At 45.7% G+C, this 22130-nt stretch overlaps 1 protein-coding gene across 1 annotated transcript in view; it reads left to right on the forward strand.

Annotated features, from left to right (window-relative positions):
* Adamts17 (ADAM metallopeptidase with thrombospondin type 1 motif 17) overlaps nucleotides 1-22130 on the forward strand; it is a 295911-nt gene that overhangs the window by 40237 nt on the left and 233544 nt on the right. Inside the window, exon 4 of the mRNA XM_050149201.1 lies at nucleotides 10608-10777. Coding sequence (XP_050005158.1) covers nucleotides 10608-10777 — 170 coding nt within the window. The remainder of the gene's footprint in view (nucleotides 1-10607; nucleotides 10778-22130) is intronic.

Raw genomic sequence — 22130 nt, forward strand, 5'->3', positions numbered from 1 at the left:
GGACCTATTAATATATCCAACAGGTATAGTCCTTTCCTCTGTTCCTATAACATAGAACCAGTAGGTTGGGCTGCTTATAGGTAGCTACAGGGGGTACAGTCTCCAAAATAAAGAGACCTTGTCTTGTCAGGATGAGGTAAAACCACCTCTTAGTTGGCATAGATAATTGTGTCAATCTGTCTTTCTCCTTTGGTCAGACTTCTGGAAGGGCTTTAGCCCACAGGTGTTCATAATATGTTTCCCAACCCCTAATATCCCCTCAGCCCCATCCTTCCATGGACAGGGAAGAAGGAAATGACATTTGAGCTAAGACAGTGCATAGCTGCCTGTAACTCCAGCTCCAAGGGATCAAACACTCTCTTCTGACCCCTGTGAGCTCCTACATGCATGTGGTACTCAGAAGCTCACTCAGGTTAAACACATATACCTATATAGACATCTCCATTATAAGTGACTGTAACTCACAGACAGCCAAAGACCTCTCTATGTATTTGATAAGGATGTACACATAAGATGTCTGAAAAAATTCCTATTGTTCAGTATAAAAAAGACAAATCGGTTCTTGAAAACCAGCAAAGAAGCTGGAGAGATGACCCAGTCAGCTTGGCACTCGTCTTGCAAGCTCAGGGGTCTGAGTTCTATCCCCACAACCTATGTATTAATGTTTTACAAGCTGCGCATTGTGGCCCAAGCTTGTCATCCCAGTGCCAAGTGTGCCTTTTGTCCTGCATGTGCACACAGACACACATACATGCGCACACACATACACACAGGAGCCAGAGCTCAAATGACTCTACAAAGAAGACAATACAGACAATCAGTCTGCAGGATGCTGAGCACCAATGGCCACCAGGGAAATTTCATCGGAATCACCCGCAGACACCACTTCATGACCACTCCTGTAACAGCTAGATGATAATGAAGAGAAGAAGGGCAGTAATGAGAGCTGACAGGTTTAGGGAAGTTAAACCTTCACGCGCTGCTACTGGGACTAGGAAATGGGACAACCATTTTAGAAAGAGTTTGGAAGTTTCTTCAAACTTTGAAAATTGGGACATGACCCAGCCATTCCACTTCTAATTTATATATCCAGGAAAACAACATGGTATAAAAACTTATACATCAATGTCCTGAGTGGTATTGTTCACAGGAAAAAGAAAGGAAAAAACCCAAATGCCCATCTACATGTAAATGGTAGCTAAAATGAGTATGTCTGTGGGTGGAATCTAACTTGGCTATAGGAAGAACCATATACAGATATGTGCTTCGTCAGTCACAGGTAAACTTTGAAATCAATCTGTGAGTAGAAGAGGCGAGGCGGAACAGAACATATGATGTACTTGTATGAAATGCCTGGAGTCAGAAAAGCTTTCAGACTGAAAGGATTAAATTTATTAGGGGTAGAGTGGAGGAAGACAGGGAAAAATAAGGAGTGGGTGGCATTTATTAGGGGGACAATTAAACTATCCAAAGTATAGTGGCCCCATAGCCCTGTGAACATACTGAAAACCAGAAAGTCAAACCCTCTAGTCCTCTAGTTGGGTTTTACTGGGTACCCCAAAAGCTGCACGTGAGATGTTCTCATGAGATGGAGTTGTCTGACGGGGAATGAATCACATTCTGATGACTTGGGCTAGGTCCCCAAAGGCAAACCTGGCCTCTTCTCCCCTCCCTGTGCTAGTCAGCCAATAGTTTAGATGTCCTCCTGCATCTTAGGGGTCACTTGGAGACCCCACAGGCTTTCCATGAATATGCGGTGCTGTGAAAAGATTGTGGGAGTTTGGCGCATCCAGAAGAACCCCAAACAGCCTAGAGGCCCATAGGCTACAGCTACGTTGTTCTTTCCTCTGCTCTAGGAATAGTGAAGGGTGCCATTCTCCCGTTTGTTTATCGTTTACTTCATTCTCTCACTAACTCACTTTAAAACAACGAAAACACCCACTGTGTGGCCCATCAGTGTAGGGGTGGGAAGGGGGAGAAGGGCTGATCCAATTCTCCAAACCTTGGCAGCCTAGGGAAACTCACAGGCTCTGGGCAGCCTTTAGGAGCTGGGGGAGGGAGACAGAGTCTTCCGTTGGATTTGGGGTGGAAGCAATGGAGTTGGAGAATTTGGGTTACTAGCTGGCCCCTTCAAAGGTCAAGGAATTCTTTAGCTGTCTGAAGATTTTTGTGCTTCCTCGTGGAAGATGAAAAGGAACAATGCCCAGGGTGTCCACGGGGGATTCCAGGTGCAGAGAAGGGCGGATTGCTCTGCGGGTTTCTGTTTGTCTTGTCTTGCTCTGGTTGAAACATGAACACGTTAATTAATTTCTTCCCCCAAGCTGTGTGCCGGTGGAATGTTCTATTTGCCCCCTCCCCCCCCACACCCCTCTTCCATCAACTTAGAAGATAAAGCTGTCAGGCTCTGGTAGCCTAAGTTAATCTTTCAGTCAAGGGCTGCACTGAAGCGGGTGGGGAAAGGACCAGGATAATTCCAAACACTGGTCTGTTTTCTTTGGGTTTTGAAACTGCCAGACACATGGGAGCATGGCTCTGAGGTGATTATCCTATGGGGACTCTCCACACTGTCCTGCCTGGGCAGCTGTACATACATACTCTGGTCACCTGCCCTGTCCATGCTTCCTAGGGGTAGAAAGAAAGTGTCTGTCAGGGCTAAATCCACCTCCTGCCTTCACCTTACACATTTGTATGTTGAAGCCCTAACTCCCATTACCTCGGATGTACCAGCATTTGCAGTTGTTCGGCTCTTTCTAGAAAGAGGGAAGACCTGATAGTAACGTGGTTCCATATGAATGGCATCTTCATGCGTAAGAGAAATTTGAGGGGCTGGGGAAATGGCTCCGTGGAAAGTACTCACTGCACAGGTAGGGGGGCTGCGCTCAGGCCCCCAGAGCCCATGAGAAGCCAAGGCAGTAGCATGTGTCTGTGAGCCAGAACTCCTAGAGACACAGAGACAGGAGCAGGGAAAGCCAGGGTGCTGGTGGGCCGACTAGCCTGGTATATGCAGCAGCCAGCAAGAGATCTCATCTTAGAGGAGGAAGGCAAGGATCAACACCTGAAAGTGTCATCCGCCCTCCACATTCACGCTGTAGCATGGCCATGCTCAAACTCTCGTAGGAACGCATGTTTGCATGCACGTGTAGACACACGCGCACGCACACGCATTCACAGAGGGAGGAATGGGCAGAGTGGCGTGATTTAAAGAATGGATTTGGAAACACACAACACGTAAAGAAACAGGCATAGGAATAGTCTTCCGTGAGCCAAGGAGAGAGACCCAGAGTGGATTTTTCTTAGTAACCCTCAGAGGGACCCAGCCCCAGAGATGCCTTCATCCCATACAGCCAGCTTGCACAAACTACACTTCTGCGGGTTTAGCCCCGCCCCTCTCCCGGCCTGTGGTACTTTGGGACAGATCAAGTGAGATGAAACTATTATTTCATTTACAAGTACATTTTTATGTTTACTCAAGGTGGAGGTGAAGAACACAGATTGACGTGAAATTAACCATAAGATTCGGCATTCTTCCTTAACTTGGGGTTTTCTGTGCTGGTCATGCTGAGACTTTTTTACCAGCTTAGACTTTCTCCAGATGAGTGTGACTTGCATTTCCTACCTGCCTTTATTAATTTTTTTTTTTTTTGCTGTTGCTTGTTCTTTTTGAATACAGTGGAGGTTCTGTCCTCATCCCCCACCACCAGGAAGGCAGCTTTCCCAAAGGCTTTCTTCTATTTCCTGGATTCAGGGTCCCAGCAGGCATCTTCAGCCATGGGTACTCAGAGGGACAAGACTTCGCTTGGCTTTCTCCTCCCCAGCGCCCAGCTGTGTGGGGTCTGGGCCTGATGGGTGCTCGCTGATCAACTGTGGCTTTCTTTGCTGGGCAGGAAGGTGGTGAGGAGAAGCCTGCTTCTTCTTGCTTACTTGGCTGTAGGTGGCTGTCTGCAGATGCCCCTGGAGGGGAGAGCAGCAGGCATGGACTGAGGGTAAATTCTTCACGGACTCCTTTTCCTCAGCAGGAAACCATCTTGAGGAGGTTCTCTGCCCACTCTAGTCCCTACGCAGAGTTCGCCAGGTTGTGCCCATTTCTTCACCTCTGAAACAGACAATTGACGTCTCTGACCTGTGACCCTGCTCTCCTGGAGACCTCGTGACTCTCCCCTTTTGTTCCCTGCAGCCCCCTCTCTGTGGCCACCTTCAGTTTTGCTGAGCAGAGCCCTCTTCCTCCTTCCCGCTATTTCCCCTGAAGAGCCACCCCCTCTGCTCATTCCCTCTACCCTGACCTTGCTGTCTCTCACAGTCCAATACTGGCTCCCTCTCCCCATCTAGTCGTGTGGTTTTGCTGTCTCAGAAGGGTTGGCTGATGCTTCCTAAAAGCCCATCTGATTGTATGTCTTCTCGTGAGCTCTGAGTCTACGCACCCATCAGCCAGTTTCAAGACCTCTGAACTGTACCTTAATACTTCCCCTCCCCCCAACCAACACCATGCTTTTCTTTATTGCTGGTATGCCTAAATCAGTAACTGGTTCCGTTACTCATGAGGTAACTGTGATTCCGCAATCCAGGAGCCCCTCTTTATGCTCTTCCCATATTCGCCCTGTCAGCCCCAGTGTTGCGAATTTCACCTACTGAATTTGCTGTGTCCTTCCACCTGTGGCTTCCTGCTTGTCCATAGCACAGTCAGCACATAGACCCGAGGAAGCATCTCACTCATGGAATAAAGAGGAAGAACACTTGACATGTTCCTGTTGACCTTCCATGTTTGCTCCTGCCTGCTGCTCAGGCACTCTCCAGCCTACTGTTTCTAGACTATGCCATGCCCCTTTCTTTTCTTGAAGCCTGTGATGGTTGGATGAGAAATGTCCCCCATAGTCTCTGGAATTTGAACACCCTGGTCCCTAGTAGATGGTGCTGTTTGGGGAGACTTAGGAAGTATGGCCTTGCTGGAGGAAGTGCGTCACAGGGGGGAGGACCTTGAGAGTAACAATAGGTCCACCATTTCCGGTTGGCCCTCTACTCCATGCTTGTAGCCCATTGTTCCAGCTGCCATGCCTGGTGCCTATGTTCATGCTTCCCTATTATGATGGACTCCAGCCCTCTGGAGCTAGAGTCTAAAGAAGCCCTTTACTAACAGTTGCCTTGGTCGTGGTGTTTACCACAACAATGGCAAAGTAAAGACGCAAGGCCTGGGTACACACAGCTGCTGATGTGGTCTCAGGGTGTCAGAACTGGTATATTTTCTCTGCTGATTTAAGAAAAAAAAAAACCTTACCAGAATCCTGGGGAGCACTATATAATACCAGAAAAAATAGAGGGCTTCTCTCTTGGGGGTCTTAATCTTATTAATGAAAAAGACGGGCTCCAGTGGAAGTTTGAGGACAATCTATTAGAGTTTAAAAGAAGATTTTTAGGGCAGACGAGCTGTAAATCTTGCAGTTGCCCTAGAGGAAAATAGAGAAGGGAAGTGGTATGTGTGTGTGTCGGGGGTCATTCCACTTGACTTAAGTTAGCGTGAAGGTCAGCTCATGGTGGGAGAGAAGCTTTAGGGAAAATGATGCAGAATTTAAAGCCTACTTAGGTTGTGGCCAGCATCTGAAAGAGAAAGACAGAAGAGAATAGAAAGGAATAGTCATGCCAACCCAGGAAGGTGGACAGACCCTGCTGAAGGACTTCACTGGAGAGCAGGAGTCTTGGAAGGAAAAATACATTAAGGTGAACCCACCTTCCTAGGTCCCCTAGTCAGGTCCCCGACTTACCCTGCCTCACTCCATTAAGGCGGAAACATTACCAGGTCACCCAGAGAGACACTCCATTCTTTACGAGAATGTTCCCATTCTGGACTTGCCGCCAGCATCTCCATGATCCCCACTGGTTAACTCTTCCTGCCACTTGGTTTCGCCCACATTGTGACCTTGGGAAGCCTCCTTGCTAAGGTCTGACTATCCTGTGACCATTTCACTTGAGTAGCTGGAAGAATTCGTTGTAATTAAAAGGTAGGTCCACAGGGGGGCACTCTTGGAAGACGTGGCCTAGTGGGAAGGCTTTGCCTAGTGGGAAGTCTTTATGTCATTTGGATATTTGTCTCAAAAAGGCATCTTCAAACTCTGATCCATCTTTTGCCCTTCCACTGTCCTTTAGGACATGACCAATCCATACACAGGAAGTGTTCTGTGCAGCATCTGCCACCCTCACCAGAACAGAACTAATACAAGTTCCAATGCTTTTGAAATTTTTAGAACTGTGAGCTGAATAAACCTTTTCTCGGTATAACATTGCCCGTCTCAGGCATTTCATTGTAGTAATGCAAAGCTGACTAACGATGCCCTTAATTTAAACTGTGGTTCTTATATCCTCCTCCCTTAGATTATCTTATATCCTCCTCCCTTAGATTATCTATCTCCGAGCACTGTCTGCTGCTTCTTCCTCGAACTTGTCCAATTTGTGATCTTAAATCCCATTTCCTGTTTGTTTGGTTAATGCCTATTCCTTCCTGATGGTCCCCAAATATGTGGCACTGCATACCACACTTGGGTACTTGACCATGATCCGTTAACTGAGCATCTTCTGATTCTACTCGTAGGCAGTGGTTTCTGCACGCTTGGTGTCTTGTGGCTCTGAGCATGGCTGGAAAGATACAGTGGGGCCTGAGTCAGCTCTCCTAGCCTAGTCCTATTCCCTTGGCAGAGGATAGACATGGGTCACAACAAGGGGAGATGATTTGAGCTTCAGGGGCTCCCCATTCGGAAATGTAACCACACAAAGAAAAAAAACCAGCAGTTATTTTCCACTTTTTTTTTTTTAAAAAAGGAATTTACATGAAAAAAAGGTGGCTTTTATAAAAATGACTTGGCCTTGGAGGAAGTTATTTAAAGAATTCATACTTGGAGAGCAAAAAAACGTTTCCCTCCTTATAAGAAACAAAAACTAAGAGGGCATTCTTTTTCAAGGATGTTGGATTTATACAGCTGCCAGGAGCTTTACCTGCATGGGAGCTCAGCTGCACTCATGGGATCATTATTTCAAGTCAAAAAAGATAGTGTTTTATAAACAAGGTCTTTGTCTTTTTTAAATTTTTATTTTATTCTTTAAAGAAGCGTTTCTTTCCTTTTCATTGAGCTGACAAACTCTTTGGAGAGCATCGAGTCTGTAAGCTAAGTGTGTTTGTACGGATTTTAATACCACACCTAAGCACCCGAGGCTGGTCCCATTTGGGCCCAGGCCCTAACTTGACTTGGATGCATTGGCCTTGGGCTTCTGGGATTTGGGAATGTTGGGTTGTCAAGAACTCTGGCCGGGCGGTGGTGGCGCACGCCTTTAATCCCAGCACTCGGGAGGCAGAGACAGGCGGATCTCTGTGAGTTCGAGGCCAGCCTGGTCTACAAGAGCTAGCTCCAGGACAGGAACCAAAAGCTACAGAGAAACCCCGTCTTGAAAAATCCAAAAAAAACCAACCAAACAAACAAACAAAAAAAGAACTCTGGCCTGCGTTAACTCATCACCCTTGCTGGCAGCTCACTGAGGGTGTTTTGCTAGGTGGTGACTCAGAATGCAGTTGGACATGCATTTGGGTCTCTGGCAGTGTTGTGACCCAGCATCAGAGTAGAGCAGAGTGAGGGGGGACTGGGGAGCAAATACATATCACTTATCACTTGTGGTTCCTTTGAGGCACCAAGAGGAAGCTCTGGGTAGGATTTTTTTTTGGCTTGTGATTTCAGAGTATTTCAATCCATTCTAGCGGGAAAGGCATGGGGGAGGATCCTGGTCATGATTTCTGATGCAGTAAGTCTTCTTGACTCTTGGATGCAGAGAGGTCCCTAAAATGAAGAGGGCCCTCTGAGTCTGCCTCCCTCTCTGCCCCTCCGTCTCTAGTGCAGTAGTCCATCTGCTGGAGCAGCTTTGTCCTATCACACAGTCTCCATCTCTGAATTGCGAGGTGAGAAGAAGGGACAGATGGCTTCCTCTTAACCCAGGCGAATTCTGTAGAACTCCCTACATTGGTGTGAAGGGTCTCCCGGAATCCCCTACCTAGCTTACAGATAAGCTGGAGAAAACCATAGTCTGTGTGGTTGAGACAAGGTCTGATTTTAAGCTCGGGCCTCTGGTTGTCCCCTGTCCCATGAGCCACAGTGAAAACACATTCCTGCTTCTGGCTTTGGAGGGCTGACACCAAGGCAGGCACGTGTCTTCGGCATTTGCATTAGTGCCACCAGTCTTTGCCACGGTGGCCTGAAGTGCCTGTCCACTCAAGGTTGCCCAGTGCCCTTGGGCATCTTCCCCTATTTCCTCCACTCTGTTTTTCTCTGCGCTGTAATTTGCTTCTGTGATGGGGAAAGACATGCTCTTCCTGTACCTGGCACAAAGAGCACATTGAGACCGTTCCTGGGAATGGCCTCTGGACACTGGTGTCTCGCACAGCAGGAGATGGAGGAATTCAGGGAGGAATTTCATGTCCAATATCTTATCTGTTCTCCCCCCCCCCCGCTGAGATTGCTTAAATACTTTTTTATTTTTATTTATTTATTTGTAGAACTAGAGATAAAATTCAGGGCTTCAGCATGCTAGACTAACCTTCTACCATTAAACCATACCCATATCCTGATACTTGATTTTATTTTCAATAAAAAGATTATCTAGCCCATTGGTTAATTAATAACTGAGAATTTTTTATTTGCCGAGAACAAAATCAGTAACTATATTCTTATTTATAGTTTGTTTTGTCTTGTTTTGGTTTTGGTTTTACGAGACAGGGTTTCTCTGTGTGTATCTCTGGTTGTCTTAGAACTTGCTCTGTAGACCAGGCTGGACTAGAATTCGCAGAGATCCTCCTGCCTCTCCCTCCCAAGTACTGGAATTAAAGGCATGCACCATCACCATCTGGTCCCCAGTATATATTTTTAATGTATGTGCTTATACGTGTGAGTGTGGTAAATGGGTATTGTGTGGTGTGTGTGCACCTTCATGTGTAGACGCATGTGCCTGTGTGTGTGCAGAGGCCAGAGGAGATCATAAGGATCCTTCTCTTTTAATCTCTGCCTGTTCCCTTGGGACAGGGTCACTTGCTGAATTCCCCTGCCTATCCCAATTCCATAGGCCTGGTTACAGGCATGCATGCAGCCATGCCTAGCTTTTTGCATGGTTTTGGAGTTCGAAATCATGCTTGCACAGCAAGTGCTTCAATCAGAGCACTTGCACCACCTCCCCAGCCCCTGCTTGCGTCAGCACTTTTGAGAGTTCTCAAACTTGTAGAACAAATAGTTATTTAAACAGTGAAAGTCTAACATTTAGACTACCCTTCGTAGCTTTTTTTTTCTCTTCCATGTCTTATCCTATAAGACCTGGTGTATCTTCTATAAATATGTCAAATTGTCCGCTTTGATGGCTAATTGGAGTAAAGGGAGAATAAATGGAGAATTTTTAAAAAATGAAGTAGTTATTTAAGATCTCCAAGTGATTACCACCTTGGCAAAGGAAGCTGTGGGCTTGACCTTAGAAATGACTCCTGGTGTCTGGGGTAGCAGGGGAGAGCCAGGGTCTGATCTGGCCAGGTTGTGTTCTGGTTGACAGTGTGAGGTCCCCTTCCCAATGTGGTTGGGGACCCCCCATTCCAGTCACAGGCTTGCTACCTGCACTTGATCTCTCTAGTGATGGAACCTAGTACTGTGTGATCCTGAGACTGGGATTTCTTTTGCCTTGAAGGCAATGGTGGTGTCTGTGATCTGTCTATCAGGGTGTATTTAGGGATTTTAACACAAACTATGTTGAGGCTCCCTACTCAATATAGAAGCAGCCATGGAACACTAGTGGAGGGGGAGGTGATGAGGGTGGAGGGAAGGTAGGTCCTCTCTCAAGTGATTCCACCCTTCATCCCTACCTCCAAGTGGGACACCTGCTTGGGGAGAGTATTCAAGTCTTCAGCATTCTATCTTCAGTCCCCAAATCCAGGGTTTGAAGACTGAGTAGGGCAGTGGTTCTCAACCTGTGGGTTGTGACCCCTTTGGAGGGTGGGTAGAATATCATATCTGATATGCTGGACAGCATATCACATAGCCTACATACCAGATATCTACATTGTTATGATCTTGCTATACTTTTCTGACGCTTCCCTGCCTGTGGATGTTTGTGGCCACTTCTAGACTCTCAGCACAGTTGCTAGGATGCTTAGCTCACAGGGGAGCATCCTGGCCTCAACCAAGCCTGTTTCCTTGGTTCCAGATGTCATTAGGGAAGCGGAGGTACTTATCATGCACGTCTGTGTCATCTCCCTCATTTCTGGGTGCAGGCGTCTCTCCCTGCCTGCTCTGTGTGGCTCTCCATGTTCTGTTAGGAATGGGTTTCTGGTTTCTGATGATCAGCCTCAGGTAGCTCCTCGACTGTGAAGATAAGCATGGTAGAGGTTCACTTGATGCCTGACCCCTCAAGCTCTTCCTCCAGCTCCCTACTAGTGTCCCCAGTGACTGGGAACACAGGCCACCCCATGCAACCATGGAGCTCTGCAAGCTTGGGGCTCATCCAAGGCCGCTTGAGGCTGACTGTTCTCTTGGGACCTTTCCTGTTACGGTTTCGTAAATCAATAATCCAAGAACTGCACACATGTCTCCGTCATTTTCTAGAAAAGAAGCCCAGGAAGGACAAGCCGTCACGGGACCGGAGGGAGCGGAGGAACGCCATCAGGCTCACCAATGAGCACACGGTGGAGACCCTGGTGGTGGCTGATGCCAACATGGTGCAGTACCACGGGGCAGAGGCTGCGCAGAGGTTCATCCTCACTGTCATGAACATGGTGAGTCCAGAGAGGGTCCTGCCCTTGCTGGGTTTAGATTTCCCTGTGAGCGGCGCTCTGGAGGCAGGGGCGGCACCCTTATCCTGAGGCAAGGAGGCAGCTAGCTGGGGGTCACAGCCTGTGACCTTGAGAGCAGATGCAGTGAGAGGGAGAAAGTCTGATTCTGAATTCTCCCTGCCGTGATGTTTAGGTGCTCAGGTTTGCTCAGTGAAGGGACTGCTCATGACCATAATTTCAGGATCCTTGGTACATAGAAGACCTATCCCAAGTGATGGTCACATTGAAGGGAGAATCAGCCCCTGATCTCCTAATGATGAGACTACTTGGAGAAATTGGGGTCAGACCTTAGTTGGAAAATAGCTTACCATGCGCCTAAAGAACTTGTAGGAACTATGAGAGACTATCTATTGAGGATGCCAAGACAGTGGTTAGGAAGCCACTGTCTTTCCCTCTAGGAGATAGAGGGAAACCTTTATGCAGAGGGTGGGTGAGGGAGAGCCTACCTCCTCAATCAGTAGACAGCGCAGGCTCTTCAAAGGCATCCACGCTCCACCCAGCCACCTGTTTTCCCAGCAAGTGCTTTTGAAGGCCTTCAAAAACCTTTAACTTTGTATTCTGGGCTGGGGCTACAAATGCAACACGCAATCTGGTTCTTGCCTTGGGAGGCTCTGGTCCCAGCAGGCGGAGCATCCTTTCCACCATAGAGACATCTGCAGGGAAGCCTGCTGTGAAGGTGGAGGCCGCTGCTAGTGATGATCCTTCAGCACAAGATTTCACGAAGGAGCAAACCTTGATTTGAGAAGCAGGAAGTGCTGGTGGTGTGAGGATGGGTGCAAAGGTCACTGTGGGTGCAGCAGGTGCAAGGCTTAGAGGTGGGTGCATTGGGTCCCTTCAGAGGGAGGTCAGATGATACAGCTGTAGCAGGGACTGCAGCATCCTTGAAGGAGTGTGGACGGATGTAGACAGTGGAGACTAGGGGAGGTGAGCAAAGGGTTCTGAGGGGTAGGGTCTGAGGCCACCCAAGTGTAGGAGAGCCTCATGTTCAACTCAGTGTTTGGAGAAGGCGCCAGAGCAGCTGCATGCTGGGTGGGTTGACATGAGGACCGGCGAGTAGATGGCTTGCGTGTGGGAAGAAGGTCTGAGCCAATGGGCAGGGCAAGTGGGTGGAAGAACTCCAGGGTGGGTAATAGCATACCTGTTTCCCCAGAATCTGTGCGGTCTCAGGGCCTGCTGTACTCAAGGACTCTTGGGCTAGGGTTTGCCCAGATCCTAGAATGCATCAGCTCTTGTTTGCCTGAGGGAATGGAGCCTGGATGATGAGGAGAATGCTAGCTGTGCCGGGAAGGCTAGGTTAGGGGCTCCCGGCTTATATATTAGAGGAAAGTGGTGGTGGTGGTGGTGGTGGGGGTGTCATGGTCCTCATGAGTGACAAAGTGTGTGTGTGTGACTCTTGTTCACATTTAGTTATGAAGGAGGATGCTTTGGGCTCTAGAGGTGACCTGGGAGGGTCCATGGGGGAAGATGGGACCCAGAAGCTGGAAGGACCTGAGGATCCCTCCTGCTGGAAACTGTGTTCTGACTATATTGTAATTAGAACTGGGGACTGGGAAGGCTGAAAGGCCTGCACCAAGCTCACCAGAAGCAAGTCTCCCCTGTGGGGACACGAGCCCACAGGTCACTTCCAAGAGTCTGAAGGGAGTTCAAGGGCAAGGAGGCTCCAGGCATCAGTAGGTTCTCATGTGATATCTTGGGCAGGGCCATGACATTAGGCCCAAACCCTTTACCCTAACTGGCCACAGGGAAATAGATGTTGATGCCCTCCCCCATCCCGCAGTGGTGATCCTGCTGGTCAAGAGGATGAGTCCCTTAGGCCTTGCGGTATGAGGCTCCCTTCCGAGACTGCTCTTGTGTTTTGTAAGAAGCCTCACCTCTCTTGCTTTTACCTTGCCCCTTAGAGGTGCCTCTCCTGGCAGAATAATTCCAGTAGTATGCGTTCTCACAGCCTGGTGAATTGCTGGTTGTGCCCACTCATTTCCTCATGGGACCGGTAGTCATGAAACATTGATATTTGCTTTTATAAACTGACTTAGACCTAGGAAGCTCTTTCATCACAGCTGGGAAGGGATGAGATGTTACTCTGTATCGCCCCACCTGCCATTCCCCACGGGGCATGAAGACTGTAAGATAGGGGGCTAGAGACATTCTAGTCCTTGCTTACAGTCCTGTAGCAGCTTACGGTAGGTTGTCCACAGTTCACAGCCCTGGTGTTGGGTTCCAAATGCTTTCTAATTGGATTTGAGGTTTTCTGCGGAGATTTATAACTTGTTAATGGAAATGCTTTGGGTCAACAGTATGGTGTGATGATGTTCATCCCTACAAGTGTCTATGTGTGTGATTTCAGGACTGCTAAAAGTCAAAAGCAAACTAGTCAAGTCCTCAGACCCCTGTGAGATAGCTCTACTCATTTCAACCCTTTCTTGCCGTACTGGTCACAGTACATTGTACTCAGTTCACCCCCAGACACTAGGTCTTATTTTAAAAAAGCTGAGCCTCTACCACCTCCACTTCCTGTCTTAAGTCCTCTACATCCTGGTTTGTGAAATCTCCAGATTTATGTCCTGCCTGTGGCTGTTGTGGCCGAGGGAGTCTAAGATGGTGGGATACCTGGTAAGCCTGGAGGAAGGGAGGGGACTGTGGCTGGGGTTGGGGCCCCAGTATTACACAGCTTTCCAGGAGCAATAAGCAGGAGCAGGTCCACGGAGCCCATCTGTCCTTCTCCAGACTGTCTTCCCTGGGGCTGCAGGGATGGAGCAGCTGGCTCCTCAGGGTCCTTGGATTGGAAAGAAGACTGCTTGGGTCAGTGGTCCTCGTTATTCGGTCCTGGGCTGTGGAGAAGAGCGGCTCTGGTATCTGGCGGCCATCCCCTTGTCACTCCTTCTTGTGTCTCTGTGGGCAGAGATCCTGCACCCCTGTATGGCACACTCAGACTCCCAAGGCAAAACCCAGACAAGCAAAGGGAGAAACTAATAATTATTTCAATCAATGCAGAGAAGGGATTCACCAAAATTCAACACCATTTTTAATAAAATGTGTAATGTCACGGCCACCCTCGACCCGCAAGGATGACGCGACACCCGGAGCTCTTCTCACTGCAGTTTTATTGAGGACTTTATTCACTTTCTCTCTCTCTCTCTCTTCCCCTCTCTCTTCCCCCTTCCTCTCTCTCTGGGCAAAGCTCTCCCAGCCCTTAAGTAGGCATGGGCTGCCAATCCCGGATTGCCAGGTGGGCACTGCCCATAGGTCCACGCATATGCAAGCAGCTGATGATCATCGTGTGATCATAGCATAGGTCAGGCCTTAGCCATCTCAGGAGTTGATTATACATCTCCATCAGGTGTGACACCACGCAGCTCGCTACAGTGTAAAAAGAACAAAATCAAATGATCTCATTATCATAAAAGCCATAAATGAGCATTCCACAACTGACATGGTGCATGGTGGTAGACGGTGGGAAGCAAGGCAGAGATGAACACTGATGCCACTTCCATTCAGCAGAGTGCTAAAAACTTTAGCAAGAGGGGTTGGGAATGAATGAATGAATGAATGAATGAATGAATGTCATCTAAATAGAAAGAGACAGAATGGTCTCTGAGGTTAACAGGTGATGTGGTGTTAACTAGAAACCCTGAAGATTACACACAAGCGCATGTGTGTGTGTGTGTGTGTGTGTGTGTGTGTGTGTGCGCGCATGCATGTGTTGTTACAGCAAAGCAACAGTGTATAAAACCCAACATCTGAAAATCCAGATGAAATTGTAAATGAAAAAGAACACAGTTCGAGATTCACACTTCTTGACCTCAGATTTTCTTCAGAGATTAAAAAAATAAATCAAGACACTGCTGTAGTATTGTTACTTTGAGACCAATGGAATAAACCAGAACTCAGAATTGACACTAATGTATTTGGTCAAATGGTTTTTGCCACAGATGCTAATACGGGAGAATTGGGGAACTCACATGCAAAAGAGTGAAATCAGAGCCCCTGGGACAGCATGTATAAAATGTAAAATAAGCCGAAGTCCTAATATAAGAACTAAAACTATTAAAAACATAGAAGGAAGAGGGAGGAGAGGAGAGAGACGAGGTCATGACAGTCAACTTGGCAGCAATTTCATGGACATAAAAATGGCCTCAACTGCAAAAGGAAAAATAGACATTTTGGATTTCAGCACAATCAAAAATTCTTGTGCATCAAAAGACCCCATTAGCATGGTAAAAGGGCAACCCACAGAATGGGAGAAGTATCTGCGAATTACATATCAGATAATATTCAGAATATAGACCTGTAAAACTCGACAGTGCCAACAATAGAAGAAAAAGAAAAAAATCAGTTTTAAGATAGGGAAAGGATTTGAATAGATGTCTTTTAAAAGGCTTACAAATAGCCAATAAACATGTGGAAAGATCACATTTTCCCCTCCCCCATTCCTCCCAGATCCAGGTCCTCTCACCTCCTAACTTTATGTTCTTTATTTTTCTCACTTTTAAAACAAACAAAAACAAGAAACAAAAATGTAAAAATCAGAAAACACAGAAATGAAAATCAAAACAAATAAGCAAGACCACCAAGATTAAAAGAAAGATGTCAAAAGAAAGCAAAATAAAACACAAAGTGCATAAAAATACCATGAGTACATTTCATATTGGCCCACTATTCCAGGCTTGACCTGGAGTGTGGTTTGTATACCCAGTGAGACTCTAATGAAGAAAACAGACTTTCCCTTTGCAGGAATCGATGTCAGTTACAAGAGTGCCTTAGTGAAGGGTGGGACCCTATGTCTCTCTCAGTGCTGAGATCTCATCTGATCTGGCTTGAACCTCTATAAAGTTCTTGGGAGTAATGCCATAGTCTCCGTGAGTTCCTATGTGCATCAGTTTTGTATCTAGACAACACTGTTGCCTTGGAGTCATCTGTTCCAACTCCTGGTACCTATAGATCCCTGAGCCTCGTTGGGAAGAATTTGATGAAGACATCTATTTCAGACTGAGTGATCTGAGCAGCCTCGTTCTTGGTACTCTGTCCAGTTGTAGGCAATTTTGTGCTAATTCCCATTTACTGCAATTAGCCTGGGTGATGTGAGTTGCATGAGGCACTGACCTAGAGGGTACAGTACTATGTCGTTGGAGGCCTTTTATTGCTACGTTTCTTTAAAAGAATCATGGTGCTAGGTTTTCCCCCAGCTCTGTGACCTGTGTAGCGTCAGGTTCTTGACTCCTTTCACAGTGTCATCTTTAAATCTAATCCAAGAGTACTCGGTTACTCTTCTAACGTCTGTGCCGCTACTGCACTAGTACGCCCTGAAAACCGATCCATGTTAGAGGTCACGAGGTTTGTAGCTGGGTGATATTGCTAATTTCCTCTCTCTTTCTGAAGCACTCAAGAGTTCCTTTTAGTAGCGTCAGCAGGAGCGAAGCTTCTGGCTAAGCACCAGCTTCCTTCTCAATGTTCCATGATGTCGTTGAGTGTTTTATTCAGCAATAGAACCTGATTATCGGGCTGTACAAAGTAACCAGTAGCCTTGGCAATAGCTGTGATGTTTGGGGGTTTCCATGGGGTCCCTTTGGGCAACAACTCAACAAGATGTCATCTATTTCTGGTTTTTCTTGGTGGCATAAGATGTCTGGTTGGGACATTGTCTCCCCTTTTATTTGTTGGCTCTAATTAGATTCCTTTCATATATGTTTATACCATAAGAACCTTGTATAACAGTAGATTTCCATATGGCTTTATAATCCCTTTAGTACTGGTTCTCCCTCCCAGCATTCTCTTCCTTACCTTCCTTTCCCATTCCTCTTCCCAACTCAATCCTAGTTTTCCCTTTGTCTCACCATAACACACACTGTAGTCTATTTCCTTGAGAAATCCTCTTCTTCTTACTAGATACCTAACCTCTGTGGTAATTCAGATTGTAACACACATCTTGAAAGCTTAACAGCTAACATCCACATATAAGAGAGAACATACAATATTTGTCTTTTGGGGTCTGTTTTATCAAACCCAGGATTTTTTTTCTAGCTCCATCCATCTATCTGCAAAGATACTTTCATTTTCTGCTTAACAGCTGAGTAATATTCCATTCTGTAAATATACCACAATATCACATTTCCTCAGATCAGCAATGAACGCGGATGAGCAAGTGTCTCTGTTGTAGGATGTAGAGTCCTTTAGGTACATACCCACAAGTGGGTATAACTGCATCTTGAGATAGATCTGTTTATTGCCAGCTTCTTGAGGAACAACAGCTCCACTGATTTTCATAGTAGCTGTCCCAGGTCACATTCCCACCAGCAGTGGATAAAAGTGTTCCCTTTCTCCGCATCCTCCCCAGCATTTCCTGTCACTGGTATTATTGAATTTGACCCTTCTGGCTGGATGTAAGACAAAATCTTAGAGTAGTTTTAATTTGCATTTCCCTGATGACTAAGGATGTTGAACATTTTCTCAAATGTTCCTCAGTCTCTTATGTTTTGTTTTTTTGAGAACTCTGATTAGTTCTGTACTTCACTTTTAAATGGAGCTATTTGTTTCCTTGATTTTCAGGGTTTTTTTTTTTTTCAGTTGTTTATATGATGATCTAGATACTAGATCTAGATCTTTATATATGATCTAGATACTAACACTTTGTCAGATGTATAATTGGTTAAGGTCTTTCCCTATCCTATAAGCTGCTGCTTTGCCTGAATGGTGGTGTCCTTTACTGTACAGGTTTTTACCTCCTTGAAGATTCATTTATTAGTTGGTAGTCTTAGTGCCTCTGCTATCGATATTCTGTGTCCTGTCTGGAAATCTTGCTTATGCTAATGGGTTCAGGCTTATTCCCCATGTTCTCTTCTGTCAGATTTAGGGGATCTGGTTTTAAGTTGAGGTCCAAGGATCCATTTGAAGCTGAGATGCAGGATGATAGATGTGAATCTATTTGCATTCTTCTACATTCAGCCACCTGGTTTGGCCAGGACCATTTATTAAAGATGCTGTCTTTTCTCTGGCATTTTGGTTTTTGTAATTTTGTTTTAGGTTTTCTTTGTGTGATTTTGCTTCTTAATCAAAATCAGGTTATCTGTAGGTTGTGGAATTATGTCTGGATCTTTAGTTTGATTCTATTGATCAACCCGTCTGTTTTTATGTCACCACCATGCTGTTTTTATTACTGTATCTCTGCAGTACCACTTGAAATCTAGGGTGGTGGCACCTCCAGCAGTTCTTTTTATTATTCAGGATTGCTTTAGCTATCCCTGGGTGTGTTTCCATATGAACTTGAAAATCTTTTTTTTTTTTTTAAATTCTATGAAGAATTGTGTTGGAATTTTTAGGGGATTGCATTGAATCTGTACATGGATTTTGGTAGGATGACCATTTTTACAATATCAGTCCTACCAATCCTATCAATACACATAGTTGATCAGTCTATCTTTTGGTTATTTCTCCAATATCTTTCTTCAGTGCCTTAAATTTTTTATTACACAAGTCTTTCACTTGCTTGATTAGAGTCATCTCAAGATAAATATACATACACAGCTACACATAGATATGTAGAGAGAGGCTATTTTATTTCTTAATATCTGTCATTTGTATGTAGAAAGGTTACTGATTTTGTGAGTTAATTTTGTATCCAGCTACTTTTGCTAAAAGTGTTTTTCAGCTGTAGGAATTTCCTAGTGGAATTGTTACAGTCACTTATGTATACTAATGTATCATCTGCAAATAGAGGTACTTTGAATTCTCCCTTCCTATTTGTATCACCTTGGTCTCCTTCAGTTGTCACATTGCTCTAGCTAAGACATCAAGTACTACATTTAGAATAGCCGTGGAGAGAAATCTTGTTCCTGATTTTAGTAGAAGTGTTTTGAGTTTCTCTTCATTTAGATTATATTGGCTGTGGGCTTGCTATACATTTTCTTTATTCATCATGGGTGGGGAGATATACCATCCCCCACCTCCCACTCCTCACCCCTGCTCATCAACTCCTGAGGCAGGTGGGAGAGCTGGCCCAGAGGTCATAGGAGCAGAAGAGCTGTCCCTGCTCCTCATCGGCTGCAGCACTGGGGAGAGTGGCTCCAACACCTCCCATGGACCACACAGTAGAGCTGGCCCTGAAGGTGTAGGTGTGAGAGAACCAACCTCGAGGATGTGAAAACTGGAGAACTTGCCCCGCCCCTTGCTCATTGCTGCAGGAGTGAACCAGCCAGGGCAATGCTGGAAAGCTCACCCTGATGGTAAAGACAGGGGAGAGCGGGGGGGCTGACCAACCCTTCAACTACCCTGGCCCAGAACCAAGGTTAAATGTTGGCTCACCTCAACATCTACCCCATATGTGATCTGCTGGAGCATCGGGTTGGGTTGGGGGTGGGGCAGGTTGGTCCTGTGGACCCAGGGTTGCAGGATCTTAACAACAGGGGGTAGCAACAGGATGTCCAGAAGGAGTTCCAGTGAGGGCCTAGTGTAAACGGTGGAGCACAAACCAATGATTCTTTGTGATCGATGCCTGTGTGTAAAGATGTATGGACAAATGGGTTTACTGTGTAGCTCGCTGTGTCACACTGCAGCTCCCATGATGAGATTTTCCCTTTCTCCTTTCACCCTTCCCCCATCTTTTTCTCTTAAATTTTATTTTGTTTTATTCTAGGGGGATGGGTGGGATTGGGAGGCATGATATGAAAGACACAAAGAATAAATAAATAAAAAGTAAGTTAAAAAAGAATGTTCCTACATGAGGAATCTTTTGTAACATAAAATAATTTAAAAAGAAAACAATGAATTGCCTTTATTATGTTAAGGTATTTATTTCCCTTATATCCCTAGTCTCCTCAGGACTTTTATCATGAAGAGGTGCGAGATTTTGTCAAAGGCCTTTTCAGACTCCAATGAGATGATCACGTTTCAATTTGCTTCTGTTGTGGATTACATTTATTGGTTTACATATGTTGGATCTTCCCTGAATCTCTGGGATGAAGCCAACTTGACCATGGTGATGATCTTTTTGATGTGTTCCTGGGTTTGGTATGCAAGTGTTTTATTTAGAATTTTTGTATCTATTTCCATAAGAGATATTGGTCTATAATTTTCTTTTTTGGTTTGTTCTTTGTGTGGCTTTGGTATCAGGGCAATAGCAACTTTGTAAAAAGAATTAGAAAATAGATCCCTTCAGTTTTTATTTTGCAGAATAATTTGAAGAGTATTGGTGTTAGTTATTCTTTGGAGGTCTGGTAAGATTTTGTTCTGAACCTACTGGCCCTGGACATTTCTGCTTGGTGATTTTTTTAAAATATTTATTTATTTATTATGTATACAATATTCTGTCTGTATGTCTGAAGGCCAGAAGAGGGCACCAGACCTCTTTACAGATGGTTGTGAGCCACCATGTGGTTGCTGGGAATTGAACTCCGGACCTTTGGAAGAGCAGGCAATGCTCTTAACCACTGAGCCAACTCTCCAGCACCCTGCTTGGTGATTTTTAATTACTGATTCTATTTCACTGGGATTATGAGTCTGTTTAAGTGGATTATTTGATTTTGCTTTAATTTTCTGTGCCTTTGATCTAGGATTCTTCTTCTCCCTTTATAGGTTTGGTCTTTCTTTCCATGGTATCCCAGAATTTCTAGATGTTTTGTGCCTGGATTTTTTTTTCTTCTTCTTTTTTTTTTAAAAGTTTCATTTATTCGTGTGTTTTATGTATATGAGTGCTGAATCTGATCCCATTATGGATGGTTGTGAGCCACCATGTGGTTGCTGGGAATTGAACTCAGTACCTCTGGAAGAGCAGGCAAGTGCTCTTAACCACTGAGCCATCTTTCCAGTGCCTGGATTTTTTTTTCTTAAGATCTGACACTTTCTTTGACTGACTTATCTGTTTCTTCTACCTTATCTTCAAGACCTGAAATTCTCTCTTGCACGTCTTGTCATTGGTGAGGCTTTCCTACAAAGTTTTTGTTTGGTGTCCTGAGGTTTTTATTTCTAGCTTTCTTTGTTTATTTTTCTTTGCTGATTCTTTCTTTGTTACGTCTCCTTGAAACATTTTTATTATTTCATCCATCCGTTTGTATTTTCATGGTAAGGCATGTGTGTTCATATTTTCCCTAAGGTCTTTGAACATAGTCATAATTGGTATGGTTGAAGTCCTTGCCTTGTGTTTCAGCTGAAGTACTCTTCCCAGGGTCTACTGCAGTGGGATTGCTTGCTTCTGGAGGAAGCATATTGTCTTGGGTGTTCATGTCTGGATTTTTGAGCTGGAAACTGGGGACCTGGAAGTTATGATTGACATGTTTCCTGATGGAGCTGTCTGCTCTTGCCTTAGTTGAGTGGATGGTCTGGGTCGCTCCTGTCTACTTTGGATCCTAGGCAAGTGTGATGGCTGCAGGCTCCCTGTTAGAGAGTGCTTCTGTTGGTTGGTGTGTGACACAAACAAATAGGAATGGCTTAGGAGAAAAGACTGAGAGGGGAGGCAGGAAAGATCCAGGGGAACCCTGGATCCACAGCTAGAGGCAGAGCCCAGGAAATGGAGGTAGGGTAGGAGGAGGGGGTCTCCTGCTGACACACTGCTGCAGGACTAAGAGGGAGTCTGGAGAGATGGGAACAAGAGAGCTAGGGGGTCTGGCAGCACTTCTTTAATTCTTTAATTAATTGGCTCTGAAAAGCCTTTTGTGCATCCCAAACCCAGCACAGGGATTTATGTCATGTGCACAAAGCAGTTAGGAGTGTTTCCACACACATGGGATTATATTATTTACCCACCTCACCAGTCCTCAGGCAGCCACATGCATTAAAAAGTCCCTGTCCTGAGCTCGCCTGTTGTTTTTTTAAGAACTGTGGCAGAGGATGAACTGAGCCATACAAGGTTAAAAAGGAATCCTATGGAGAAACCCAGCTGCCAGGAGCTGCCTCCCACCTGCACCCTCTTGAAGCAGACACCATAGTGGATGATGGAGTGAAGAGATACCTAGGAAAAATGGCCTCGGGTAAAGAACTTTGTGGAACCTGGAGCAGGAAGTTTGGCTATTGTGTCAGCCGAGGTTATGGGTGATAAGCCAAGCACCCAGAGCTGGGCTTATGAGGCAAGAGAAGAGTCATGTGTTGGAGATGAAGTGGGATATTCAGGGTCAAAAGGAGTGTGGGAGAATTTCAGAAGTGCTTGGGGGAGAAGTTTAGGGTAGGCCAGGCAGCAGGAGAAGTCAAGGCCAAGGGTATGTCAGAAACCAGGCTGGTTCACACTGCTGGATGCTTCGGTCTGCTGCCCCATGCCTGCTGCCACGTTTGTGTCCCAGAAACATCTACCGCCTGCGGTCTCTGCTCTGTCCTT

Source organism: Alexandromys fortis, unplaced genomic scaffold, assembly GCF_014885135.2.
Source record: "Alexandromys fortis isolate MF-2015 unplaced genomic scaffold, M_Fortis_MF-2015_v1.1 scaffold_67, whole genome shotgun sequence".
Classification (NCBI taxonomy): Eukaryota; Metazoa; Chordata; class Mammalia; order Rodentia; family Cricetidae; genus Alexandromys; species Alexandromys fortis.